Source organism: Pelodiscus sinensis, chromosome 17 (genome assembly GCF_052426305.1).
Source record: "Pelodiscus sinensis isolate ZL-2025 chromosome 17, ASM5242630v1, whole genome shotgun sequence".
Lineage (NCBI taxonomy): Eukaryota > Metazoa > Chordata > Testudines > Trionychidae > Pelodiscus > Pelodiscus sinensis.
The window spans coordinates 11,807,505-11,831,376 of NC_143068.1; the positions used below are offsets into that span (position 1 = coordinate 11,807,505).

Here is a 23,872-nt window from a genome sequence, read left to right on the forward strand (position 1 = left end):
CAGACTGCAGTGCACCCCTCCCCTCAGAGCCACACGAAGCAGCACTCTCAGCAATTCAGAGGGGCCTGGGACACCAGCCACCACTGCTGCCATAGTAACAGTGGTGGTGGCCAGGAAGTCCAAACCCTTTGGGCCCTGGGGAAACTGCCCCTTTTGCCCCCCCCACCTCGTCTAAGGGCCTGCACATAAGTAACCTAGGCATTGTGATATACTTGTGTTACATACATTCCTTGCATAAGCACAATGCCAAGAAACTGAGAAGTGCAGGTTGAGAACTAGCACCCCCATGATGACTCAGTCTCAGAGCAAAGAGATGGGTATGGAGAGACATTTAAATGTATACCCCAAATTAAAAAACATAGCAAGAGACCTAAAAAAGAGTCACCGTGGCTTAACCACCATGTAAAAGAAGCAGTGAGGGACAAAAAGGTATCTTTTAAGAAGTGGAAGTCCAGTCCTAGTGAGATAAATAGAAAGGAACATAAACTCTGTGAAATCAAGTGTAAAAATGCAATAAGAAAAGCAAAAAAAGATATTGAGGAACAGCTAGCCAAAAACTCAAAAAGAAATAACAAAATGTTTTTTAAGTGCATTAGAAGCAGGAAGCCTGCTAAAAAACCTGTGGGTCCCCTAGATGACCAAGCCATAAAAGGAGCAATCAAGGACGATAAAGCCATTGCGGAGAAACTAAATGATTTCCTTGCTTCGGTCTTCACGGCTGAGGATGTTGGGGAGATTCCTGAATCTGCACCGTCCTTTGTGGGTGATGAATCTGAGGAACTGTCCCGGATTGAAGTGTCATTAGAGGAGGTTTTGGAACAAATAGAAAAACGTAACGTTAACAAATCTCCGGGACCGGATGGCATTGATCCAAGGGTTCTAAAAGAACTCAAATGGGAAATTGCTGAGCTATTATCTGTGGTTTGTAACCTATCCTTTAAATCGGCTTCCGTACCTAATGACTGGAAGGTAGCCAACGTGACACCAATATTTAAAAAGGGCTCTAGAGGCGATCCTGGCAATTACAGACCGGTAAGTCTAACTTCAGTACCGGACAAATTAGTAGAAACAATAGTGAAGAATAAAATTGTGAAGCATGTAGAAGAACATAATTTATTGGACAAAAGTCAACATGGCTTCTGTAAAGGGAAATCCTGTCTTACTAATCTGGTAGAGTTCTTTGAAGGGGTTAACAAACATGCGGACAAGGGGGATCCAGTAGATATAGGATACTTGGATTTTCAGAAAGCCTTTGACAAGGTCCCTCACCAAAGGCTCTTGTGTAAATTACTTGGCCATGGGATAAGAGGGAAGGTCCTTTCTTGGATTGAGAACTGGCTAAAAGACAGGAAACAAAGGGTAGGAATAAATGGCAAATTTCCAGATTGGAGAGGGGTAACTAGTGGTGTCCCCCAAGGGTCAGTCCTGGGACCAATCCTATTCAACTTATTCATAAATGTTCTGGAGAAAGGGGTAAACAGTGAGGTGGTAAAGTTTGCAGATGATACAAAACTGTTTAGTCAAGACAGAAGCAGACTGTGAGGGACTCCAAGAAGATCTCACCAAACTGAGTGATTGGGCAACAAAATGGCAAATGAAATTTAATGTGGATAAGTGTAAAGTAATGCACATTGGGAGAAATAACCCCAACTATACATACAGTATTATGGGGGCTAATTTGGCTACGACAAATCAGGAAAGAGATCTTGGAGTTATCGTGGACAGTTCTCTGAAAACTTCCACGCAGTGTGCAGCGGCGGTCAAAAAGGCAAATAGGATGCTAGGAATTATTAGGAAAGGGATTGAAAATAAGACCCAGAATATTTTACTGCCCCCGTATAAAACTATGGTACGCCCACATCTTGAATACTGTGTACAGATGTGGTCTCCTCACCTCAAAAAAGATATTTTGGCCTTAGAAAGGGTTCAGAAAAGGGCAACTAAAATGATTAGGGGTTTGGAACGAGTCCCATATGAGGAGAGGTTAAAGAGACTGGGACTTTCCAGTTGAGAAAAGAGGAGACAGAGGGGGGATATGATAGAGGTCTATAAAATCATGAGTGGTGTGGAGAGGGCCGATAAAGAAAAGTTATTTATTAGTTCCCTAAATAGAAGAGCTAGAGGACACCAAATGAAATTAATGGGGAGCAGGTTTAAAACTAATAAAAGAAAGTTCTTCTTCATACAGCGAGTAGTCAACCTGTGGAACTCCTTGCCAGAGGAGGCTGTGAAGGCTAGGACTATAATAGACTTTAAAGAGAAGCTGGATAATTTCATGGAGGTTAGGTCCATAAAAGGCTATTAGCCAGGGGATAAAATGGTGTCCTTGGCCTCTGTCTGTCAGAGGCTGGAGAGGGATGGCAGGAGACAAATCGCTTGATCATTGTCTTCGGTCCACCCTCTCTGGGGCACCTGGTGCTGGCCACTGTCGGTAGACAGGATACTGGGCTAGATGGACCTTTGGTCTGACCCTGTATGGCCGTTCTTATGTTCTTATGTTCTTAATTAACTTGTTTGTTTAAAAAAAAAAAAAGAACCCCAAACCAGACACTGTGTTTCCACACACTTGACTGAAATAGCTCCGGAACATGGTGGAAGCACGTTGTTGTCAAGTAGCTGCTTCAGCGACCTTCGTAAGCCCTCATGGAACTGTAAGCATGGGCCTCGTCCCACACAGTGATCTATGGTGACTAGTCCCCTGTAGTGATCTAGGTTGTAAAGCTGGTGTGAGAGCAGAGCCCAGCCAAGGCTAGGTGAAGGAGAACTATACCCACTTCAGCTCATGCCTTTGGTGGGTGAATAAAAGAAACTCCAAGCTGTGTCTTTATAGTGCGTTGGAATTGTCCTGGAATTTGTGGGGTGTGCCTATTGAACCATAGCAGCGCTTCTGCCTGGATGCAGAGGGAGCACATGACTTTCAATGGTGTGTGCAATGAACAGGCATCTCCCCTTATGTGCTCCTGGTTTATGTGTGTGTCACGTAGTAATACTGTCAGGAAAAAAGCTTTGTGGCTGGAAACCAGCAGAATATGGCAGCCCTGCGCATGGGCACCAGAAAACAAAATGTCTTGTGGGCCACACATATCCCCGATGAGTGCATGTGGCCCTTTGGCTGCAGGTTGCTCACCGCTGGCCATGATCAGTGGCGCAACTGCAGCAGTGAGAATACACTGAGACGAGAAAAAAGGTGCTTTGCCACACTGAATGGGGCTGCAGATTTGGGGAATATGTCCTATTTTTACTGCTCATGGCTACAAGCCTGGGCCCTTCATGCTGTACTTTACAGCTGGGTTGATTTATCAATGTATCGTCAGCTGGGGCAACAGAACGTCACTTTCCTCCGGCCATGCAGCTGCAGGAACGTGCCCGAGTCAGCGTGGTTTTACACCTTGTGACAATGCCACCAGTGTCTTCTATTTGGGGCAGGTGTGCTCTGAGACCATGCACTGGATCAGGTCCTACAGGAAAGCTCAGCAGGGAGTCACTTGAGAACCCCATGGTGCTAAGCAGCTTTGAGCCATCAGCACTTAGGTGACTTTGCGCATGTACACAGGCAAAGCTTTAGGTACCGCGGGACTCTAGGCACCTACAGCAGTAGGCAGCTGCTGAACAGGGGTTTTCAGGATCTCATAGAATCCTAGGGCTGGAAGAGACCTCAGGAAGTCATCGAGTCCAACCTCCTGTCCAAAGCAAGACCAATCGCAACTAAATCAACCCAGCCAAAGCTTTGTCAAGCCAAGACTTAAAAACCTCTAGGGATGGAGATTCCACCACCTCCCTAGGTAACCCATCCAGTGCTTCACCACCCTCCTAGTGAAATAGTTTTTCCTAATATCCAACCTAGACCTCCCCTATTGTAATCTGAGACCATTGCTCCTTGTTCTGCCATCCGTCACTACTGAAAGCATCTTTTCTCCATGTTCTTTGGAATTGCCCTTCAGGAAGTTGAAGGCTGCTATCAAATCCCCCCTCACTCTTCTCTTCTGAAGACTAAACAAACCCAAATCCCTCAGCCTCTCCTAATAGGTCATGTGCTCCAGCCCCCTAATCATTTTGGTTGCCCTCCACTGGATCCTCAGTAGTACTTAAATACACTGGACTTTGCTCCTTTGTGTAGCCAAGCCTTCAGGCAACTAACTTCCACATCACAAGGCAATGTGCCCCACAGGCATGTGTTTTTTAAAGACCACTAACATGTTTCACATGAACTTGTCTGTTTCGACCTGGTAGCCGTGCAATAAAGGTTGCCTAGTACCATCAGTGTAGTGCTCTCCCAAATGCATTCATGTCATAGCAGCTGTGCTTGTGCGAGTTCATGCACAGGGATGTCTGAATGTCCCATAGACTGTCTCTCTGCCCATCACTGTTCCTGACATGTGTGCACACGTGGGAGTTGGTGGAATGCCTGTGTGAGGTTCTGAGCGTGAGCGTGAAGGCAACCAGACGCAATGTGACCTGCTGACCTCCATCCATTCCAAGTGACGATGTGTTTGCTGGCAGTGCAGAAACTGCTGCCCAATTAATGCTCCGTGAGAGGTCGAGGAGTGGGCTAGCAGATTTGAAGGTCACAGACTGTTGCCAGAACATTGTGGGCAATGTTTTATAGGACCTGTCTGCATTACGCTTTGTGCTAGCCACCATAAAATGATCATTTTAATGAGCTCTCAAGTCACAACAACAAAACAAGTTCAGAATATCCTGAAAAGGGATTTGCAAAAGAAGTGTTGGCAACACTAATTGGCCCAGTGCAGCTGCCCACATACTGTAAGACACATCCCAGTTAAAATGATTCTTGCTTAAGGGATCCTTATCTTCTTGCTTTAAGAGATTATTTGAATTCTAGTTGCTTCTATATTTTTTACTAAATGAATAGGGGCTGTGTATATGAAAAAAAGCAAGGGAGACTATTAAAAGGGGGATTTTATTTATTACACTGGAGCTAGGCGCTAATGCACCAGTTCAGCTTTGATACACAATAAATCAGCAAAGCTGTTACTCAGTTTTGAACCAAGATTGCAGTGGCACTAAAAACACATTGAAAACATTTACTCTCTTCCCTTTTTTTTCCCTCTTTTGTTTTTGGTACAAAAATGGTACAAACAACAATACAAAATATTTGTGCTGTTGACAGTTACAAAAAAAGGTTTTCGAACTTGTTTAACTGATGCACTTGCTTTTGCATTTCGGTGTGAATACGTCAGAACACTAGAAGTCTTCTTGAAAACAACCACAATCATGCGGGCTGCTACACAGTTTGTCCATTTTAAAAGGAAACATGCAAAAAGAAAAGAGAAAAAAAAGCGTTCCAATTATACATATAGGTGATTTTTTCCCCTTCCCTGCTTGATTTGTAGCTTTGAGCAAATAACTACATTATGTACACATTGCAGTGAGCAATTGTAGGTGGTTTTTGTGTGTACTTGAGATACCTTTTTCTTTCCACATGAAACTGAGAGGATTTCTGCCTGGGAGAAAACTACATTGGCTCATTGCTGTTTCTAAACATATACTTTTAACATATACATCGATTCCCCCAACACTTTTACATTTACACTGACGCATTCTAAAAGATGTTACAGGTCAAGGTCCCATAGTTTCATGATAAGTTGTTTTCAATAGTTTTTTCAGGCCAAAATGTCAACTGCTACATTTGTGTTATACAGACTCTTCACAGACTATAGCAATTGTGTAGGGGTGAAATTCACCCCTGTGCAATGGGCCTATGGATTACTTAAACCAGATGGGTGAATTCAGATCTAAGCACCCGGGAATCAGGCCTTAAGGACTAATCTTGTGCTGACTTCTGCACATGAGTGAATTTCACCCCCACTGTCTTAAAACAATCGAAGGTATCGCTCCTAATAAAAAAAACAGAAACAGAACTATGAGTAGTACATAAGGACAGTTATAGAACCAAAGGTGACCTACTCACTCTCAGTTGCCTTTGATCGCCCATTGAGAGTGTCCCTTGTTTTGTTTCATTGCAAATGATTTCCTTCACTGATGCTTAATATTTACAAGCTACATAATAAATACATTGGATACGGACAGTTATGTTTACTAATGCTATGTCACTGGCCTGTGGGCATGGCTCTCAGGCCAACTTCCTGAAGGGGATATGGGAGTGACCTCAAATATTAATGATCTCTGGCTCAGAGACTACATGTATCCGTGGTCTCTTGGAGGTAGGGAAGCTGCTTTCTACATTGCATTTTGCTGGCTTCTTCAGTCAGAGAGCTTGCCTTCCTCCTTCCCTAGATGGAGGTGAGAGGTGCTACGATTGTGAGGCATAGTGGGGAAAATGGAAATCACAGAATGAGGATCCAGGTGGGAGGTAATTCTCCATTCTTCCTAAAGCCAGCTCTCTTTCAATCACCTTCCCACATCACTGGGAAGTGGAGGATAAAGCAGCCAAGGCTCATAAGCCTGAACTGCACGTGTTTCATCAATCAGCTTGTTATGCCTACTATTATTATGTATAGTAGTCAGAGAATAAACTTTCTTGTCCACCACTACGTCAACTGTTAAATAAATGTACAAGAAAATGTCAGCCTGCACCTTGCCTAAGTTGCTTCTTCCCTCTCCAGAATAGCTGAGAACCTCTAACGTACTTCCTCTAAACAAAATGACCATCGTCATAAGGGTCAGAGAAATGGGTTAGTCCAAGGCAAAGTGAGAAATGTTTTTTCCTATCCTATGAAAATGTTCAGGTCGCCATATAATTTCGTGTCTTAAATTAGAAGGAAAAGTCAAAACTACCATTTGACAAACCAAAAATCTGGCATTATGAAGGGGATAGAGGATGTTTCAGGTCAATAGAAATATTTTATTTTCATATTTTCTCTCTCTCTATATATATAAAAGTTTTTCCTGCCACGCGACAGAATGACATCATCAGGCTCTCCGGCCACTGGGGTTGGTGAGCATAGCAAGCCGGGGGCAGCCCCCTAGGCCTCTTTAAAATAATTTAATTGACCAAGATTTTGAACCCAGAACTCATTTTTTCACTCAAAAATTGGAAATTTTTCAGTTAAAAAATTGGAATTCCCTCTTCCCCACCAGTGAGAAGATTTGTTGAAACTAGTCCTGCCTTGTGAACAGCTTTGGTGTTGACAAATCACAATTTTTTGGCAAAAGAGTTTGTGAAAAAAATTCCAATCAGGTCTCTTTGATACAAACATCTTTTTAAAAAGACACTGTAAACGTAAATATCAACACATTTCCTTGCTTCTGTTACAAACCCCACCCAACAGACTAAAGATGAAAAATTGTAAAGAGTGACTTTATTTTTGCTATTTATGCTTCTGCACATCCAGGAGCTCATGGTCAGATTTGATCCATGGTTACCTCCCACGACTTCATTGGGGTCATGGAGAAAGTGAGTACAATTTGGTCTAAAGACAACAAATTAAGTTGTTTCATTTATGGGCACTAATGCACTAACATGGACTGTGATATCTGGAGGGGCAAATTCTTCAGGGAAATGTTTATTTTAAAAATTTCCAATGTATTTTAAATCACAAACGATTTCCGTTAGCACCCGCTTTTGCACAAAAACTTGCTGCCTGTCTACACTGGCCGCGAGTTCTTGCACAAGAACACTGACGTTCTAATGTAAGAAATCAGTGCTTCTTGCGCAAGAACTATGACGCTCCTTCTTGTGCAAGAGGCCAGTTAGACAGGCAACATGAATTTTTTGTGCAAGAAAGCCCAATGGTTAAAATGGCCATCGGTGCTTTCTTGCACAAGAGAGCATCTACACTGGCACGGATGCTTTTGCGCAAAAGCACATCTCTTGCGCAAAAGCACATGTCAGTGTAGACACTCTCTTGCCAAATACTCTAACGCAAAAACTCTTGTGTTAAAGACTATTTGCACAAAATCTTGCCAATGTAGATGTAGCCTAAATGCTGAGATATGCTCAGGGAAGCCGACAGCTGCACCAAGCCTGTGGGCAAGGTGAAAGGGGAAGCTGGCTCTGCACTCCCGGAAGGGGTGGGGCCTTGGATGGAAGGGGCAGGGCCAGCCCTCAATGCCACCTGCAGCATGTCCCCCCAGACATTAGAGCCGCCCAGAGCACACTGTATGGCACTCTTGTGGCGATTTAAGGGCCTTGAGCTTTGAGCATTGCAGTGGTGGTTGCTGGGAGCCTTAGGCCCTTTAGAATTGTTGGGCCCTGGAGTACTTGGCTCCTTTCCTTGCCTCCTGCTGGCAGACCTGGATATGCTTAACCCTAGTAATGTCCCCATCATTGTCATTGTCTTGTTTGTCTCTATTGTAAGTTTACTTAAGGCCCTACCTACCAAATTCATGGTCCATTTTAGTCAACGTTATGGTCATAGGATTTTAAAAATTGTGAATTTAATGATTTCAGATATATAAATCTGAAATGTCGCAGCATTGTCATTGTAGAGGTCCTGACCAAAAAAGGAGTTTTGTGTGTATGAGGGGGTGTGGAAGTACTGCTTCACAAGTCAGTGGCCAGAGAGCAGCAGCTGCTAGTTGAAAGCCCAGCTATGAAATTATAGCTGCCTCCAGCAGCAGCGTAGACATAAAGATGGCATGGCCATCTTTACCTTTGTGCTGATCACTTCAGAACCAGGGCTTCTGTCAGCAGCTGCTGCTCTTTGGCCGCCCAGTTCCGAAGGCAGCAACTCAGAAATAAGGGTGGCATGGTATTGTATTGTCACCCTGCCTTACTTTTACATTGTTGCTATCCGGGTGCTGCCTTCAGAGCTGGGCACCCAGCCATCAGCCACTGCTCCTCTCTAAAATAACCTTGCAACCCCCCTGAAACTCCGTCTTGGGCAAGGACCCCCATTTTGTGAAACACTGATCTCCTACTCTCTCCCCATGAAATCTGTATCGCATGGAGTAAATTACTGGGATAATCAAATTAACTTGTACATAGTCACAGTGTACATCCTCCCTAACCTCTGCTTCTTGCTATCATAGTTCAGCATTTTTACCTAGAGCACTACCATAGTGGTTTATTCTGGAAAATGCCCCACCACCACCAAAGACAGGAAAGGTAATACCGGACCTTCCAGAGCAGGTGTTTAGACTATTTGCATTAGCCAACTGGTACCAAGTGGATTGCATAGCATAACTTAGAAGTGGGGATCAGCAGATTTGATTCCTCGTTAGCTGTTCACTTAAAGGTTTCCAGGGACTGGCTGTCTGCACAGAAGGAAAGAAACATGCTAGATAAAGAGAAATGGGCATGGCTTGCATCTCATGTCTCTAAACTGAATAACTCCCTCCACCTATTTTGCATCTTCCTCCTGTGGTGAAAAGGAGGTTACAATAATGGTTTCAAACAACTGACACGTACTAATAATTGAGAAACACTAAGTGCATGTTTTTATTCATTAATTTTGTTGCAATTGTGCAATTTCCATGCCTGTGCATCATTCAATCTGCTTATAATCTATTCGAGTCTAACACTTTTCTGGAAAGAAAGAGGATCAAGACAGTACATGGATAAAGTCCATAGGTCAAATCTCTGCAAAGGGACTGCAATTCAAAGCAAGCTGCTGGACGAGTGCAGTTATTTCCCATGTATCAGTGTAGGTACAAACTATTTGACTTGCTGCTGTACGGGCTGGAGGGGCGGGGTATGTGGTGCTAGTGACCTAAGGTTTTCATACTCTGCAAAGTGGCAAGATGAGGAAGGTAGAGTTCCCAACTATGGAGTAAATATTTTTGAAAGGCATCAGATGTTGAGTTTGTCATGCACTGCACTTCATTCCAGATACAACAGTGACGTGTTGCTACTGGACTCTTCTTTGTTTCCTGAGATATTACCTACCATTTTTCTCTCCTCAAGAAACTTGTGTGCATGGTTTTTTTTTCCAGAATAGTGAAAAGATAAGCCAACCGACCCTCACACCCTTGGTAATTAATAATATAAAAGATAGAGATTGAGTCCTCTCAAGCATACTTTTACCACATTCCATTTCAGACAAGACACATTTCCAATGCTCATTAATTTACAGAAATTGCATTTTATAGAAAATATGATACAATGGAATATAAAATGCACTAGGAGCATTTTAAAAATCTATAGACACAATCCTGCAGCCTAGTATTCCCTCTTAAACAATATCTATTCATTATCACACACACAATTCTCTCCCACTTCCCCTGTTTAACTCTCAAGCATTCAATCTACATATCAAAAAAAGCATGATCATCCCCTGGATAATCATCACCTTCTGATACTGTGCACATTCTTGGATTGAAATGAAAATATATCTAAGCACTTCTACAATTTTTTAGTGAACCCACTGCAAAATTGTCTGCAGAATATAAAACATAGGTAATCCAAGATTTCATAGCACATGAATTAAGTGGCTCATAATCCATTAAATGTGGTTTATATTACACATCCATGCAGTCTAAATCATTTTACAAACATTAGACATAAACCCACTAGTCCAAATCAGTAAAGGAAAAATGTAATAATAATAAAAAAGCTAATAACTATTTGTTATTGGTTAAACTGACCCTACATATAAACTAGGTAGTATGCTACCATTTATAATACTGATGTTGCGTCTGGATGCTGCAAAACCTCTTGCTTAATTGGCAATGTTTGAGCATGTTTATCACAAAATACTTACTAGGTCCTTGTTGCTTTTCTTCTCCAAAAAACATTTAATATAGATAGAAGTGCCTACCCATCAAATATAAAGGACACACATTAGCGGGGTTACATGAGGCTGTTGAGCTTTGGCTACTGATGCTCAAAGGCATTAATATAGTACTAGCCCTACTTTATACTACTGTCATGGTAATGCACTGATAAAACTGTCCATGTTATTAACACTGCCCTAGTCTTGAGGTTACTGATTATGTGATGTCCCTGTGTGTGGTTAAGCTAAGAAAACAGCATTGATTTTCATTCTAACAAGCATCATTATGGATGCATGACAGCAACATGTAACCCAGCTTTTATTTACACTGCTCAAAAGGTAGGGGGAGCCAAAAACACATTGAGAGCAAAAAACCAAACAAATGGCCTTTGGTCATTTCATGATTTACTGTAGGGTTTATGCAAGGTCTGTTTGAGATCTTTTGTTGCAATAACCAAAGGCTTATCAATGCTATAGTTCTATGCAGCTACATCAAGTGTGACCAGGTTACAAGAGAAACCCCAGTCAATATTTTGCATCTGATAAAACTGAATTATATACAACATTATGAGTAATTCACCACCTGCTTCGGTTTAAAGATGGCTGTTAAGATTTCCCCACCCACCCCAAAATGAGTCACCCACTTTAAAAAAAAAAAGGCAAAAAAGAAACAATCTCCACGGTTCCTTTTGTTAACTCCTTCCCAGCTAGAACTGGCTTAGGGTCATAGAGAGTGCTGCCCAAGATGGTTGAAACATTTTTTTGTATGTTTGTTTTGATCACTCCTGAGATTGAAGGGAATCTGATACATGTACCAAAAGGCACTTTCAAATATATATATATATATTTTAAAAACAGTGCTTCTGTTCTAAGAAATTCAAGTTAAGACAGAGTGCCTTTCACTCTCTTTAGTCATAAAGCGGATAAATGAGTGATATCCCAGCTGACATTAAAAAAAAAAATGCAGCAGAGACAAGTGTTCATGCTAGACAGCTCAATGTTCTAAAAAAACCCAACAAAACCCATTAAAAAAAAGAAAGAAAAAAAAAGAGAAAAACCTCCTAAATGACCACTAAAAATAATACAGTCAGCGGGGGATATTAATTAAAAAAAGCTGCCACTTCTGTACAGTTCTTGCTTCTTCGTTGTCTCTTTTTTCCTGTTTTTGTCTTTTTTATTTTTTTCTTCCTTTTTTTTTTTTAAATAAGAACATGAGGTCAGTTTAATCTTCCTCGCCTCCCCCATACATGTCCGCCAGTTTCTTGAACCTAGGCCCCCAGTCATTAAGATAGTCATAATCCTGATCACCGGAGCTTGAAGAGTTGAGGGAGCTGACAGAGCCTGCAGTAGATCCACTCCCCTCGTAGTCGAAGACCAGCAGGGAATCATATGGCGGGGCTGTGGGGTCATTGTCTGCTGCTCTCAAGCCCTGGGATTACAAAGAAACTATAGTAATAGATGCTGTTTGTTACATTCAGGATGTGCAGACAGAGAGATTTGATAATCACATAAATATGTTTCCTGGAAGGTTGTAATGTAACTGTCTTTATTTCTTAGAATTGAGAATGATCACATCCGAAAATCCCAAACCAGAGGGAGACAAAACAGACTGCTCCCCAAAACCAAGAGACACAACTCACTCAACCTTACTCTAGACTGTTTGTCTGCAGAACTGAGCGCTGCTTCCAGAACTCACACTTCACTACAGAGCCCTTCAAGTCTACAAGCAGAGCAAGGAACTCCACTTCCATGCAATTTTGAAAGTGATGCCTTGCAATTTCAAGACTATTCAATGTACCATCCTGTTACCTGAAGAGTTTTGTTAAATCTGTGACGATAATGGGGACTGTAAGTACCTATATAGGCCAATTTCAACAGGACCTGATCAGGCAACACATTTAGGAAGAGATTTTATGCTTCATCATTACAAGGTGAGTCTCAGGCACATTTTGGAAAAGTTTGTTCTGGTTCGCCCTGCACTGACCCTTTTATATGGCTGCAGCTGGGAACAGGCTGGGCTAGAAACATATTGGAAAGTACCAGAGCTACAGCAAAAAGTTACTCTTTATTAATCATTTCCAGAAGGTACGAGAGGGGGGAATTAGTTTTACTGAACTGAATAATAACAGAAGTGTGTCCACATACAGAGGTGTGCAAAGATCAGTGAAAAGGGGAGAAAGAATTTAATGAGAGGAATCAGAAAAACCCAGCAGAAAGTGGTATGACAGACTTAAATCGCTGCCACATTTATTTTTCTGACATATGAAATGAATCGTGTTTTGCCTCAGAGGAAATAATGCATTGATTGGTTTGCAAACACTCGTTCATTTTAAAAATGATTGGCTAAACATTTTTGAAGAATTAAAAGTGCAGTAAAGTTGCAATAAGCATTTATCTCTCATGAAAACTCTCTGAGGTTTTGTTGCCAGAGTTTGTTGGTGATGGAGCCATGGTCTAGTAAACTGATAGGGCTCCAGGAGGCAGGAATTCCTGATAGCTTTTGTGGCTGTGAGCAAGTCATTTAATCCCTCTGCCACAGCTCCTCCATCTGTAAAAAACCCTCTCTTAGAACCAGATGCTGCTTTCATTTCAGGCAATTGTGAAACTACTAGGAACAGAAATGGGAGCAAGATTAGGGCATAGTTCTTTGAAGATGAAAAACTACATGTTCAGTGCGACACACTGGGTGAAACTAGAAAATAAACTTTGGACTTCATTGCTGCATTTTGGCTTATTTTGGTTTTAAAGCCTTTGCAGGACCAAGTCCTGTTTCCATCACTCACGTGAATAGTTCCATTGACTTCTCTCAGCTTACGTTCCTGATGGGAGCAAAATGCTGGCCTATTGTGAGCACTGAAAATGTGGTAAATTGTATTTCAAACATTTTGCATCAGAAACATTAACAGACTGTATAAGCCTTCAGAAGAGATACAGAAAGCCTAAAAAAACATACCTCATTAATAAAGTCACCAATGTCCCCAGGATGGGGGATTACTGGTCTTATAGGATACTGGGGTTCAGCACCAATGGGTCTCTCATCCACTCGTCTGACTCCAGGTGCCTTGTTGAGTACGTGATCCATAGTCTCTGGCTGTTGAAGTTGGCTTAAATCATAATCCTATAACAAATGGAGAGGCATGGAGTGAAACTTAGAGCTTTTCACTGAGAATTTCAAGAGAGTATACACTACACTGGCATATAAATAACTTGATGGACCTGAACCTGTTTCAACTGAAGTCAATAGCAAAATGTCACTACCATGTATAGGGTATCTCTAGTGGTCCTATACATGGTGGTGAAATCTAAAAATGACTTGTGAAACTGAGTCATGTACGCTCCATGAGACTAATCCCATTTAAAACAAATTTAACACCTAAGTTAAATACAATTGAAACACTGTGCATATTTAACTTCAGTATCTTATATCTTTTGCTCAGCTGTGTGGCACTACCCCTATAAAATGCCACTTCCATGGAGCCTGGGGTTAGCTGGGGACTATTTCTGGGGAAATACCATGTGGATCCCGGGCTCGTGGCATTTCAAAGGGGGCAGCCATGGCTCCACACAGCATTTCCCCAGAACCTGGGTCATCTGGGGACTCCCCAGCTGACCTCATTCTGGGGAAATGCCACGCAGAACTCGGAATCAGCTGGGGAGTTCCCCACTGAGCCCAGGCTACATGGCTCTGAAATACACAAAAGCCCCCACCGGGGGCACCCAAGTGCAGCCTGGAGTCAGTGGTCCTGCTGGCCTGGGTTGCATGTGGACTTCTGCATTCCTCCTTTGAAATGTACAAGAGCCCCAGTGGGAGCTCTTGTACATTTCAAAGGTGGAATGTGGAAGTGCCTATCGACTAGTAGAGTAGTCGATGGAAATTCCATTAACTATTTGTCTAGTCAATTAACTGCATTTTAACATCCCTACTCAAAACCAGATTTTTCAGCTAGTTTGAATGTTTATTACTTTAATCTATCTGTGCCTACTAGATGGAAGTGCCCTTGGATTTGGGATGCTAAATGTATAGGGGCAGTATTTATAAATAATTGCTTAGTGATATTAAAAACAAAATAAGAAGAAAGTGAGAGAAATGCTAAGTATGAAGATTTTTGTGTTCCATGTCTGGAAATGTCCTATTCATGGTGCCTTGTTCAAGCCACACACAATGGACTCTAGTTGCTTTTTATATGTGCTCATGCAACACCACTGAAGCCAACAGAGCTGTGCAGGCATACATGAGGAAAGAACTTGAACGGGTATATCAATGAAAACTTTGCCCAAGTCTTGGACAAAGTTCTCACCACAGATCATCAAGGTGGACCTTGACTATCAGAAGTTTCTTTCCCATGGACATCAAAGGGAGGGGGGAGTGGGGTCTGTAAATGTAAGGAGAGCAATTGGAGTTGACTCTGGATTCTGTTAAATGGCTGTGACTGTGTTCATAAGTCCAGTGTTTTGACACTGGTGCAGCACTGATGCCAAAACCAGCTTGTCGTTCGCTTGTATTCCCTTGTCTGTACCTTTGTAATGTCTTTTATACCTAGACTGGAAATTCTTTGGGCAGGGATTGTCGTTTTATTCTGTATTTTTACAGTATATAGCACAATGTGGCCCTTGTCCATGTCTGGGGATCTCAAGCACTACCATAATATAAACCATAACAGTTCCTTTTACCATAAAAGTGATGTCAGACTAATGACATACGTAAAGACACATGAGATTCTAGGGCAGTTATGTTTTGCCCTTTGTATTATAGTCACTGACCATATTCAATTCTAGAATAAAAGGGCTCAGTTCCATTGACTTTTTTTAGCGTTGAAACCTTTCACATCAACAGTTAATTTGTCATTACGTGTCTGTATGTATGATGGCACAAATGAGTTATGCAGTCCACATCGGACAAATGCTGATAAATCATTTATACCACCTCATAACTTTATGTATTCTCTATGAACTACATGTTTGAGAGAAAAATCTATTTTAGAATGGGTTTAGATAGATTGTAATTGGACTATTTCTTGTACCTCTCCGACCTGAAATAGCAAGGTATTTTAGTTGTAAGTACAACTTTCAAGGGGTCAGAGAGAAGAAAATTAATCCATTTTAGAAAGTCTCTAAAATAATCTAAGATAGGCAGAAACAAATGCACAAGCAATTTACAGTTGTACGTTAAATCCAGGAGATGTGCCTTATATTATACATGAACAAACTGAAAATTCCACACACAGTATATATCAATATTTCTTTCTCATCTGTAGCTCTTCCCCTTCTACACAACACACACACACACACACACACACACACACACACACACACACACTGATTAACTATGAAGCAAAGCTTTGCCTTTATTAGCTTCACTGTGGAAAAAGTTTCCCCAAACGTATGTAGAAATTTCTTATAAATTAAGGCCAGAAATTAAGAAAAATGAAATGCACATTAGAGACTATTAAGGAGTACAGAAAAAGCCCAAGGCTCAAGAAAACCCTGGGGCCATAGGACCCAAAGGAGGAAGATAGCTGCTGTTTGATTTTATGCAGGCATCTAAATGGAAAATGGGAAAATACATACTTTCAGTTATCGAAATAACAGAAATATTGTTTATATGTTAGTGTTAATATGTTGGTTTATCATCTTTTCCCCAGTAGACAGGCTGCGCCCCTCTCACATCACTGTCCAAGGTGCCTGGAAATGTCCTATCCATGGTGCCTTGTCCCAACTACACACAATGGACTCAAGTTGTTTCTTATATTTGCTCATGCAACATCACTAGAGCCAACAGGCATGCACTAGGAGACAACTAGAACCTGTGCATATACATCAAAGAAAAAAACCCAATATAAATTGTAGCTTCTAGTACATCTCGTAACAGCTAATATAAATCTCATGGATATTCCCTGTCCAGGATGAGCCTGGTAATTGCTGTTTATCTCAAATATCAGACTTAGGGGCAGAATGAAGTTTCTGAGGTTTGTAAGATGCAGAGAAATGACTCCGAGCAATCCCAAGATGAGTGTTCAGCTCGCCTCACCTGGTCTTCTTCTCCGCCTCCTTCTTCATCGTATTTCAGGATGTTGTCCCTCACGTCATCTTCGGGGTCGATCAGAAGCTGCTTTGTGTGCCTCTCCTTTTCCCTGCGTTTCATCCACACCACAAACAGCAAGACCATGGCTGCAATAATGAACGACACGAACCAGAATAGTGAGATTTTACACGGGCCAAGGATGAGCTGTATTGGTTGAAGGGAGCATGTTAAACCACCCTAATCTTTCCCCTCCCCCTCTCCCTTCAGAGATGGAATATGGCTGCTAGCCAAGAGTCATGTCCTGATGTATACACCCAGAAGCAGCAGAGGTGTGTGCCATCTCTGTGCTGGTTGTTCCACTTTATTAAGGCAACATCTATACCCTAGTGTTAGCGGTTAATGATGTTGTAAATAAAGCTGGGTGCACAACTGACTTTTTGATTCACTGGTAATTCTGAAAAATCGAAAAAAAAATTGGTGGTGGAATTGGAACCCAAACTTGTCAGCATGTTTTGTTAATTAAAACTATCAGAAAAATTACATTCTTGGTTGAATGAAGCTTTTCTCTGCAGGTATTTTTTAATGATACCAATGCAAATGGTAGGCTAGATTTACGAGGTGCAACCACCTGTTACTGGCCCAGCTGATAAAGCTTTTTCCTGAGCTGTGGGAGAGACAAGTTCAGAGCCCCACTCTAGAATAAAGGCCAGATCCCAGATTTCTCCCTTCCCAGGAGACTGCCCCAAACAGGCAAATGGATATCTTCCAAGCTGTCCTGTGGAAACTGTTCCATTTTGTATAAGTAATAAAATATCCAGAGGAGCAGGGACTGGACACTCTGGTCTCTCCCCTGAACCATGAGTGCCCTCACACTGTGTGATAGCATCATTCCTATTCTCCTTCTCTCACCCTAGGACCACTGAAGTATTTTACACAGAATGGAACCTCTTCTGCAAACCACTGAAATCAACACTACAATTTCTCCCCCTCCTTCCCTCAGCTCTTGTTATGAATGCCTCCAGTGTTAGAGTCCTCTCCATGTTTCAAGATGTACCTTTCAAATAAACAAGTCTGGAATAAATTGCACATGCTGTAACTTTTCGCATGAATTGTAAATCCCAATATGATTGGGCACAGGCATGGAAAATAGGCTTGCTGTAGCATCCCCAGGATTTGGATGTGTTGGCCCTCACCCCTGCTGCCCACATTCCTAGTTGCCAGCCCCATGCCCCTGCCACCTGGGCTCCTGCCACCTGGGCCTGCTGCTGGCCAAGGGTCTCACTTAGCTGTGGGTCCCCCTGGCTGTCCCGGGGGACTCCACTATTAGCCCCAGTGTCCCAGTCACCAGTCCTGCATGCGAGTTCACAACCATCAGCCTCAGCTCTAGGTGGCAGTGAAGGGTGCAGACAATGGTAAGGGAGGGACTTCGGATTCCCCAGGAGCCCCTTGCTACCCAAATTCATTTAAGCGCATTGATTAAGGCCAAGGTTTAAAGGAGCCAGATACATAAGTCAAAAGAAAATTAACAGAAAATAGGAGAACAGTAGATGTCGCCAAGTGTTTTTTCTGGAGGATGGAGGACTGGGGGAGAGGGGCATGAAGATGTTAAGACGCAAACAAGCCATAGCCTGTTGCAGCGCACTTTCCCTTGACTGGCTGAATTTCAATAGCAGAACAAAAATGCCCTGTGAATTTATAAGATGGCACCGCTGTGATCTTTTCTTTCCTCTTAATGATCTGCAGTTAACTCAGAGGGATGTAATGGGGTGGATAACATTAGCCCACATAATGCAATTTGGACTCATTCTCATTTTTTGGGGGGGGGGATTCTATATTTCCAAAATAACATTAACTAAAGCATTCAGATATGTTTTCTGGTGCCTGCCTGGAGAATGGATCTAGAGATCTTTCAGGGAGGAGTAGTGGGTTTTGCAGCACTAAGAAGTGTACAACCAATTCTGGTAAACAGAACTAAATTTTTGAGGCATCAGTTTTTATATGCCAGGCTGTAGTTAATCTCCCCAGTTCAGATACTACAATAACACAGATAGGAAAATCATTCGTTAAATCACAGGAGGATGTTTGCCACTTAAGCAACGTTACACAGATATGTAGCTCCATCACCTTTCTTCAAAGCCCCATATCACAGGTGCTGTACTTTCCAACAAGGCTAGTAGATTTAAACACAAGAGCAGTACCAGGTCTCTGCTATCACCAGGCAATACAACCTCTTTTGCTGATAGCTTTAAAACCCCCACCTTTTTTCTAATTTTTACTCAAATAACTGACACACAGCTGAGAAAAGAGCAATCAAATTATAGCTCTGTCACATTATCTTTACTAGGAAAAAAAATGTGTTCTTAACTCCTGATAGCTACCACGTGCTAACTAGCATGACGTAAAATTCCAGTGAAAACAAGGCAGCTTGTAGTTTTAACATGAGTAAGCAGACTCAGCTAACCAGACTAGGCTCCCTCTAGTCTTTGCCTCACCCTGTTAACTCATGTTAAAACCACAGATCACCTTGTCTTCACCAAGGATTTACCCCATGTTAGCTAGCATGACTTAAGAACACATCTTTTTCCCAAGTGAAGAGCCCTGCAGAGAGAATGCAGGGTTTTCAAATTCTATTTGGCTGCTCTAGTGCTCCCTGGGTATTTAGCTCAGAGATAGGAATGAACATTTCATATTTTGAACTGTCTCATTGTGATTTTTAAAACATTTTTGTTCCTTGTCTCTTTGTGGTGCCTCAGCATCACTTCACTGAGCACAAGAGGGAAAATGAGACAAACTTGGGGTGGGTGGACTCCAAGGGACTTGCAATCAAGGCAAGCTAGCTGACATCCTTTCATCTAAAATGGTTAGGAAGATCTGAGTTCTTCCTCTTTCTTTTCTTCTATGCACTACAGTATTTATACCCAACAAGAATTCACTGACGTGAATAGAAGAGGACTGGACAACTAATTACTGCCATTGTGTGCCAACTGGCTGCCATCCCTGCCTGCTAGCTAACAGAACTGTTTTCAGATAGTTCCACATTTCTTTACAGTGTATCCCAGATCTGTTCTGGAGTAAAATACAATTTTTTTTAAAAAAAATTTAACTCTTACCTCTGATGTAAAACCTCTTGACTATTTAGCAGATGATTGAAGTCTTTTATTGCCTTTCTCCCCCCCCCCCCCAAACCTCTCACAACTAGCTTCCTGCCTGGCACACAAAGACAATATTATAATGGTTAGCAGGGTTTTTTTCTTTAATGCTACTTTTCCATTGCGTTTTAGAAAAATGGTGCCATTAATGCCTTTACTGCTACCTTGAAAAAAAGACCTTCAAAGTGTCAATAGCAGATGTCGTGCATGCACTCTCTCTCTTTTATTCACCAGACAGAATGGGAAGCTGTATTACTGCTGTTAAACCCATTTTCACTCTGAATGTAGTTTTTCTTGAAATCTATTGTCTTCACCCTTCACTATTTTTTTATAGCATCATTCTTTCCTCAGATGTGTTATCCTGGCAGTAATATGTCAGGTATGAATGGGGAAAAAACCCCAACAACATTGCACCAAAGTAAAAGAAACTTTCTACTGTTTGCAGCCACAACTAGTGGATCCTAGTTCTTGGTCTGACTTTTAAAGCTTGACCTGCCTGACTCCAAAACGAATTACAGATAAAAAAAAATCACATGGGCCTTTTCCCACATCATCGTCTAGAGGTCACAGCATAAACTATATCTTTATTTTTAAAGAGGTGAGACAGTAGTACGATGTAACTGAAAAGCTCTTCTCATCGCAAATTACATTTTTCATCACTGATAGAAGCCTTTGCAGCTCTTGAACATAAAAAAGTCAATTAGAATTACAATGAATGTAAAAATAAGCTTTTGTAATAAAAACCATAATTTAAAATGGGCTAATGTATCTGACAATGAAAAAGGAATATCTTAAATCAAGTGTCTGTCAGCTGAAGTTAATTTTAGTCAATAGAATTTTCAAGTGTATAAATCACACTTTCCAGTTGGATTTATAAAGGAGGCAGCAAAAGGAAGTCTTGTGGTCTATTGCTTCTGTTCCTTCTGGTGCAAAGTTTTACTATGCCCTCATTCTTTTTTATGAAATCAGGATTCCAGGCCAACATTTCATCTGATGGAACGTAAATCAGGTCTGCATAATTGATACGCGCACACAGCATGCACCTGCGAAAAGCACACCTGCCGATTACAAAGGACAGCCAAGCTCCACGCAATGGCACTGTGCCTGGACACGCCACTGTCTGTCACAATGTGCAAATGCAAGTGCAGCTACCTGTGCTTGCAACTTATGCTTCTGTTGGAAGAGGCGACTATAAAAAAGCATCACAAAAATTAGAAGTAGGGACCAGCTTGTTCTTTGTACTCTGTGTAGATAATAAGGGACAGCTTTTCAGAGATGAGTGTGACAAATGTGCATCACGTTTTGCTAAACAAATACCACACCTTCATGAGAAATTTTTAATACACCCGTGGACAGTTAGGTGCAGAGAAGGGCACGTGCAGATGCAAATAACCCTGCTTTAATCCTCCATCTTGGCATTCACATGTATAAAGTATATATACAACTATGTATTCCCATCACTGAAACTCAAGCCCTACAGTCGAGTGTATGGCCAATGGTACCCTACTCTCCTAATGTACCGTAGCATACATATATATATTAGGCAGCATTCACAGCATAAATTGCTTTGCCTGCTTTCCATTTAAACACATTGGGGGTAAATATTAAGTGTGATTTAGCACCAGAACTCCCATTAACTTTAATGGGAGTCCCACAGTTTCATCCTGTGTTTCCTGATGAATATTTACCTCGCTGTACATTTTAGTGCTTCTTTTTATCCGTCCCTACTGTGCCAACTCCTGCTTGAAGTTATAATGATATCATTTTTATTTTTAAATGCGTATACATTTAGTATAGTGCTGATGAAAACCCACAAATGACACCGCTGCTAAAGACAGGGCCTCTTCCACTTAAACCACTGCGGTACAGCCTTGCTTAACTCTTTTAGCAGTCCTGTGATGAGCAAATGCTTCTTGCTAGCAATATAACAACTTTGCTCAAATACTGAAGTGATATAGGATGTACAAGAACCTGAATTAGAATACACTACAGGGACAGAACTCTGTTTTTGCCATTCCTAGAACCCTCCCCAAAATAGTACCTCTGCAAATGAATGAAAGTGGTTAGCTAGCATGAGAAGTAAATGATAGTAGATAGAAAGCCAAGTGCTTACAAGTATTTAGGAGTTGCTTTACTCAGCCTAACTGACTTAGGACCCCAATTCTCATTTTCAAAAGTGACTTAGGCACTTAGGAGTGTCTAGATTTAGTCTCCTAAATCAGTTAGGTGTTGCAATGCTGAATGGTGTAACGCATAAATACCTGTAAAATTCTGGGCCAGGCAGTTTAATCATTTGCCAGATATATGAAGCTTAATTCCATTATGAAAAGAATTTCCCTTCCAAAAAAAGGTATATACAAATGCATGCTGCAAAGAATGGATCTACTTGTGCACTCGCCCCCTTAAAACTGTGAGCTGCAACATTTGTATTTTGCTTGGTTCAGCCAGCTTGCAGAGGTGTGTGTTTATGTCTTTGTCTTAAAAAACTTCACGTAGGTTTAAACTATCTTTCCCGAGTGTTTTTCAAGCTTGAATTTTTACAAGCGATGGGAATAGCTGTCATTCTGATGGAGTCCACACCTGAAACAGGCTGCACTGGTGCATTGGATACAGCAGGAACCTGCAGTCAGGGATTTGGTTTCTAAATGCTATGAGCAGCAACCTACATGCATCATAGACAAACAGACAAGTGGGTGATCTGGGTGCTTTCATGTATTCTGCAACACCTTTGGTGTGGGACCTTGGGCAAGTCACTTAACCGCTCAGTGTCACGTTTCTCTTGGCATTTTCAATCCAAATTATTCTGGTTTAAGATCTCTGCACATGTGTTGCCTGCTGCCACACTTACTTAGTAAAATAATGATGCATATCAAGATGGCTATGATGGCACCAGTTCCCAGCCCAGCTGCAGCGACAGCTCCGATGGTAGTGCAGTCTCCATTCTCATCGCACGGGCACACCTTCACTTTAATGATGGAAGTGTTATACAAGGGAGGGTTCCCTGAATCCGTCACGATAATTGGGACATCATACATGCCAGCTTCCAGATACATTATTCGCAAACTGAGCTGGGCATAGTCACCTGAGGGAAATAGAAACAGGCAGACAGACAGGTGACTGCAGATCTGACAGGGGTACTAAAACCAATATTAATACACTGGAAACTTTACTGTCAGATTAGCTCAGAGGAAAAGGCTGATTAGGCTACAATAGCCTACTCCACATCTGAACCACTTGAGCTTCAGGCTGTTTCCTAAAGCAGCGAGGGGCAACTGAGGCAAGTGAGCAGGCTGCATGAGTGGCCCTCCTTCGTCTCAATGGGCCACAAGACTGTCGTAACCAAGTCAGTCTCTCAGGATAGGGTAGTTTCGCTAATTGCACTTGTGTACCTAGATTATGTGGAGTGTGCAGATTAAACCGTGCTCTGATTATGTGGAGTGTGCAGTGCTCTGATTGGCTGCAGCGGGAGGGTATGTTCTCACAGTCAGTGTTGTGTGCAATCAGCACACACCTCATTTTACATGCCCTTGCTTTGCATGCGCGCCACTTTTGTAACACCAGTATGAAAAAAAAACTATGCAGATGAAAACCAGCAGAATCTGGCAATCCTGTGTGAGGGACAACAGTAAAAATGTCTTGTGGGCCACACACAGAACCCCAATGAGCTGCATGCAGCCCTTCAGCCCCAGCTTGGCGACCACTGCCCTAAAATCTGGTTGCATGGCGAGCCTGCCAAGATGAACAAGATGTATCACACATTCCTCATGTCAAAGTAATGCCAGTTCACTATACCTATGAACTCTGTTTGATGGCATTAATAAACCAGTTCCCAGTTGTTTGAATTTAAAAATGGAGGGCAAAGAAATGGTGAAATAGTGAAGCACATATGATAACGTTGAAATTGGCTGGAGAGAGTTGGGAAATTAGCAGTAAAATTGTACCTCCCCAATTCTGGGCTGTACCCACTATGCTGGGGCTCTGCACATGCACTATCCCAGTGTTCTCTGTAAGTTGTGTGCTTAAGCAGCCACCCAGGAGAGTTTCAAATGCTGCCCTGCTGGTAA

General features: G+C 41.9%; 1 protein-coding gene across 1 annotated transcript in view; it reads right to left on the reverse strand.

Annotated features, from left to right (window-relative positions):
- Window positions 1-4,902: 4,902 nt before the first annotated feature.
- CDH4 (cadherin 4) overlaps window positions 4,903-23,872 on the reverse strand; it is an 821,769-nt gene continuing 802,799 nt past the window's right edge. Inside the window, exons 13-16 of the mRNA XM_075901106.2 lie at window positions 22,657-22,890; window positions 16,666-16,805; window positions 13,591-13,755; window positions 4,903-12,066 (exon numbers count right to left, since the gene is read on the reverse strand). Coding sequence (XP_075757221.2) covers window positions 11,860-12,066; window positions 13,591-13,755; window positions 16,666-16,805; window positions 22,657-22,890 — 746 coding nt within the window. The 3' untranslated portion in view covers window positions 4,903-11,859. The remainder of the gene's footprint in view (window positions 12,067-13,590; window positions 13,756-16,665; window positions 16,806-22,656; window positions 22,891-23,872) is intronic.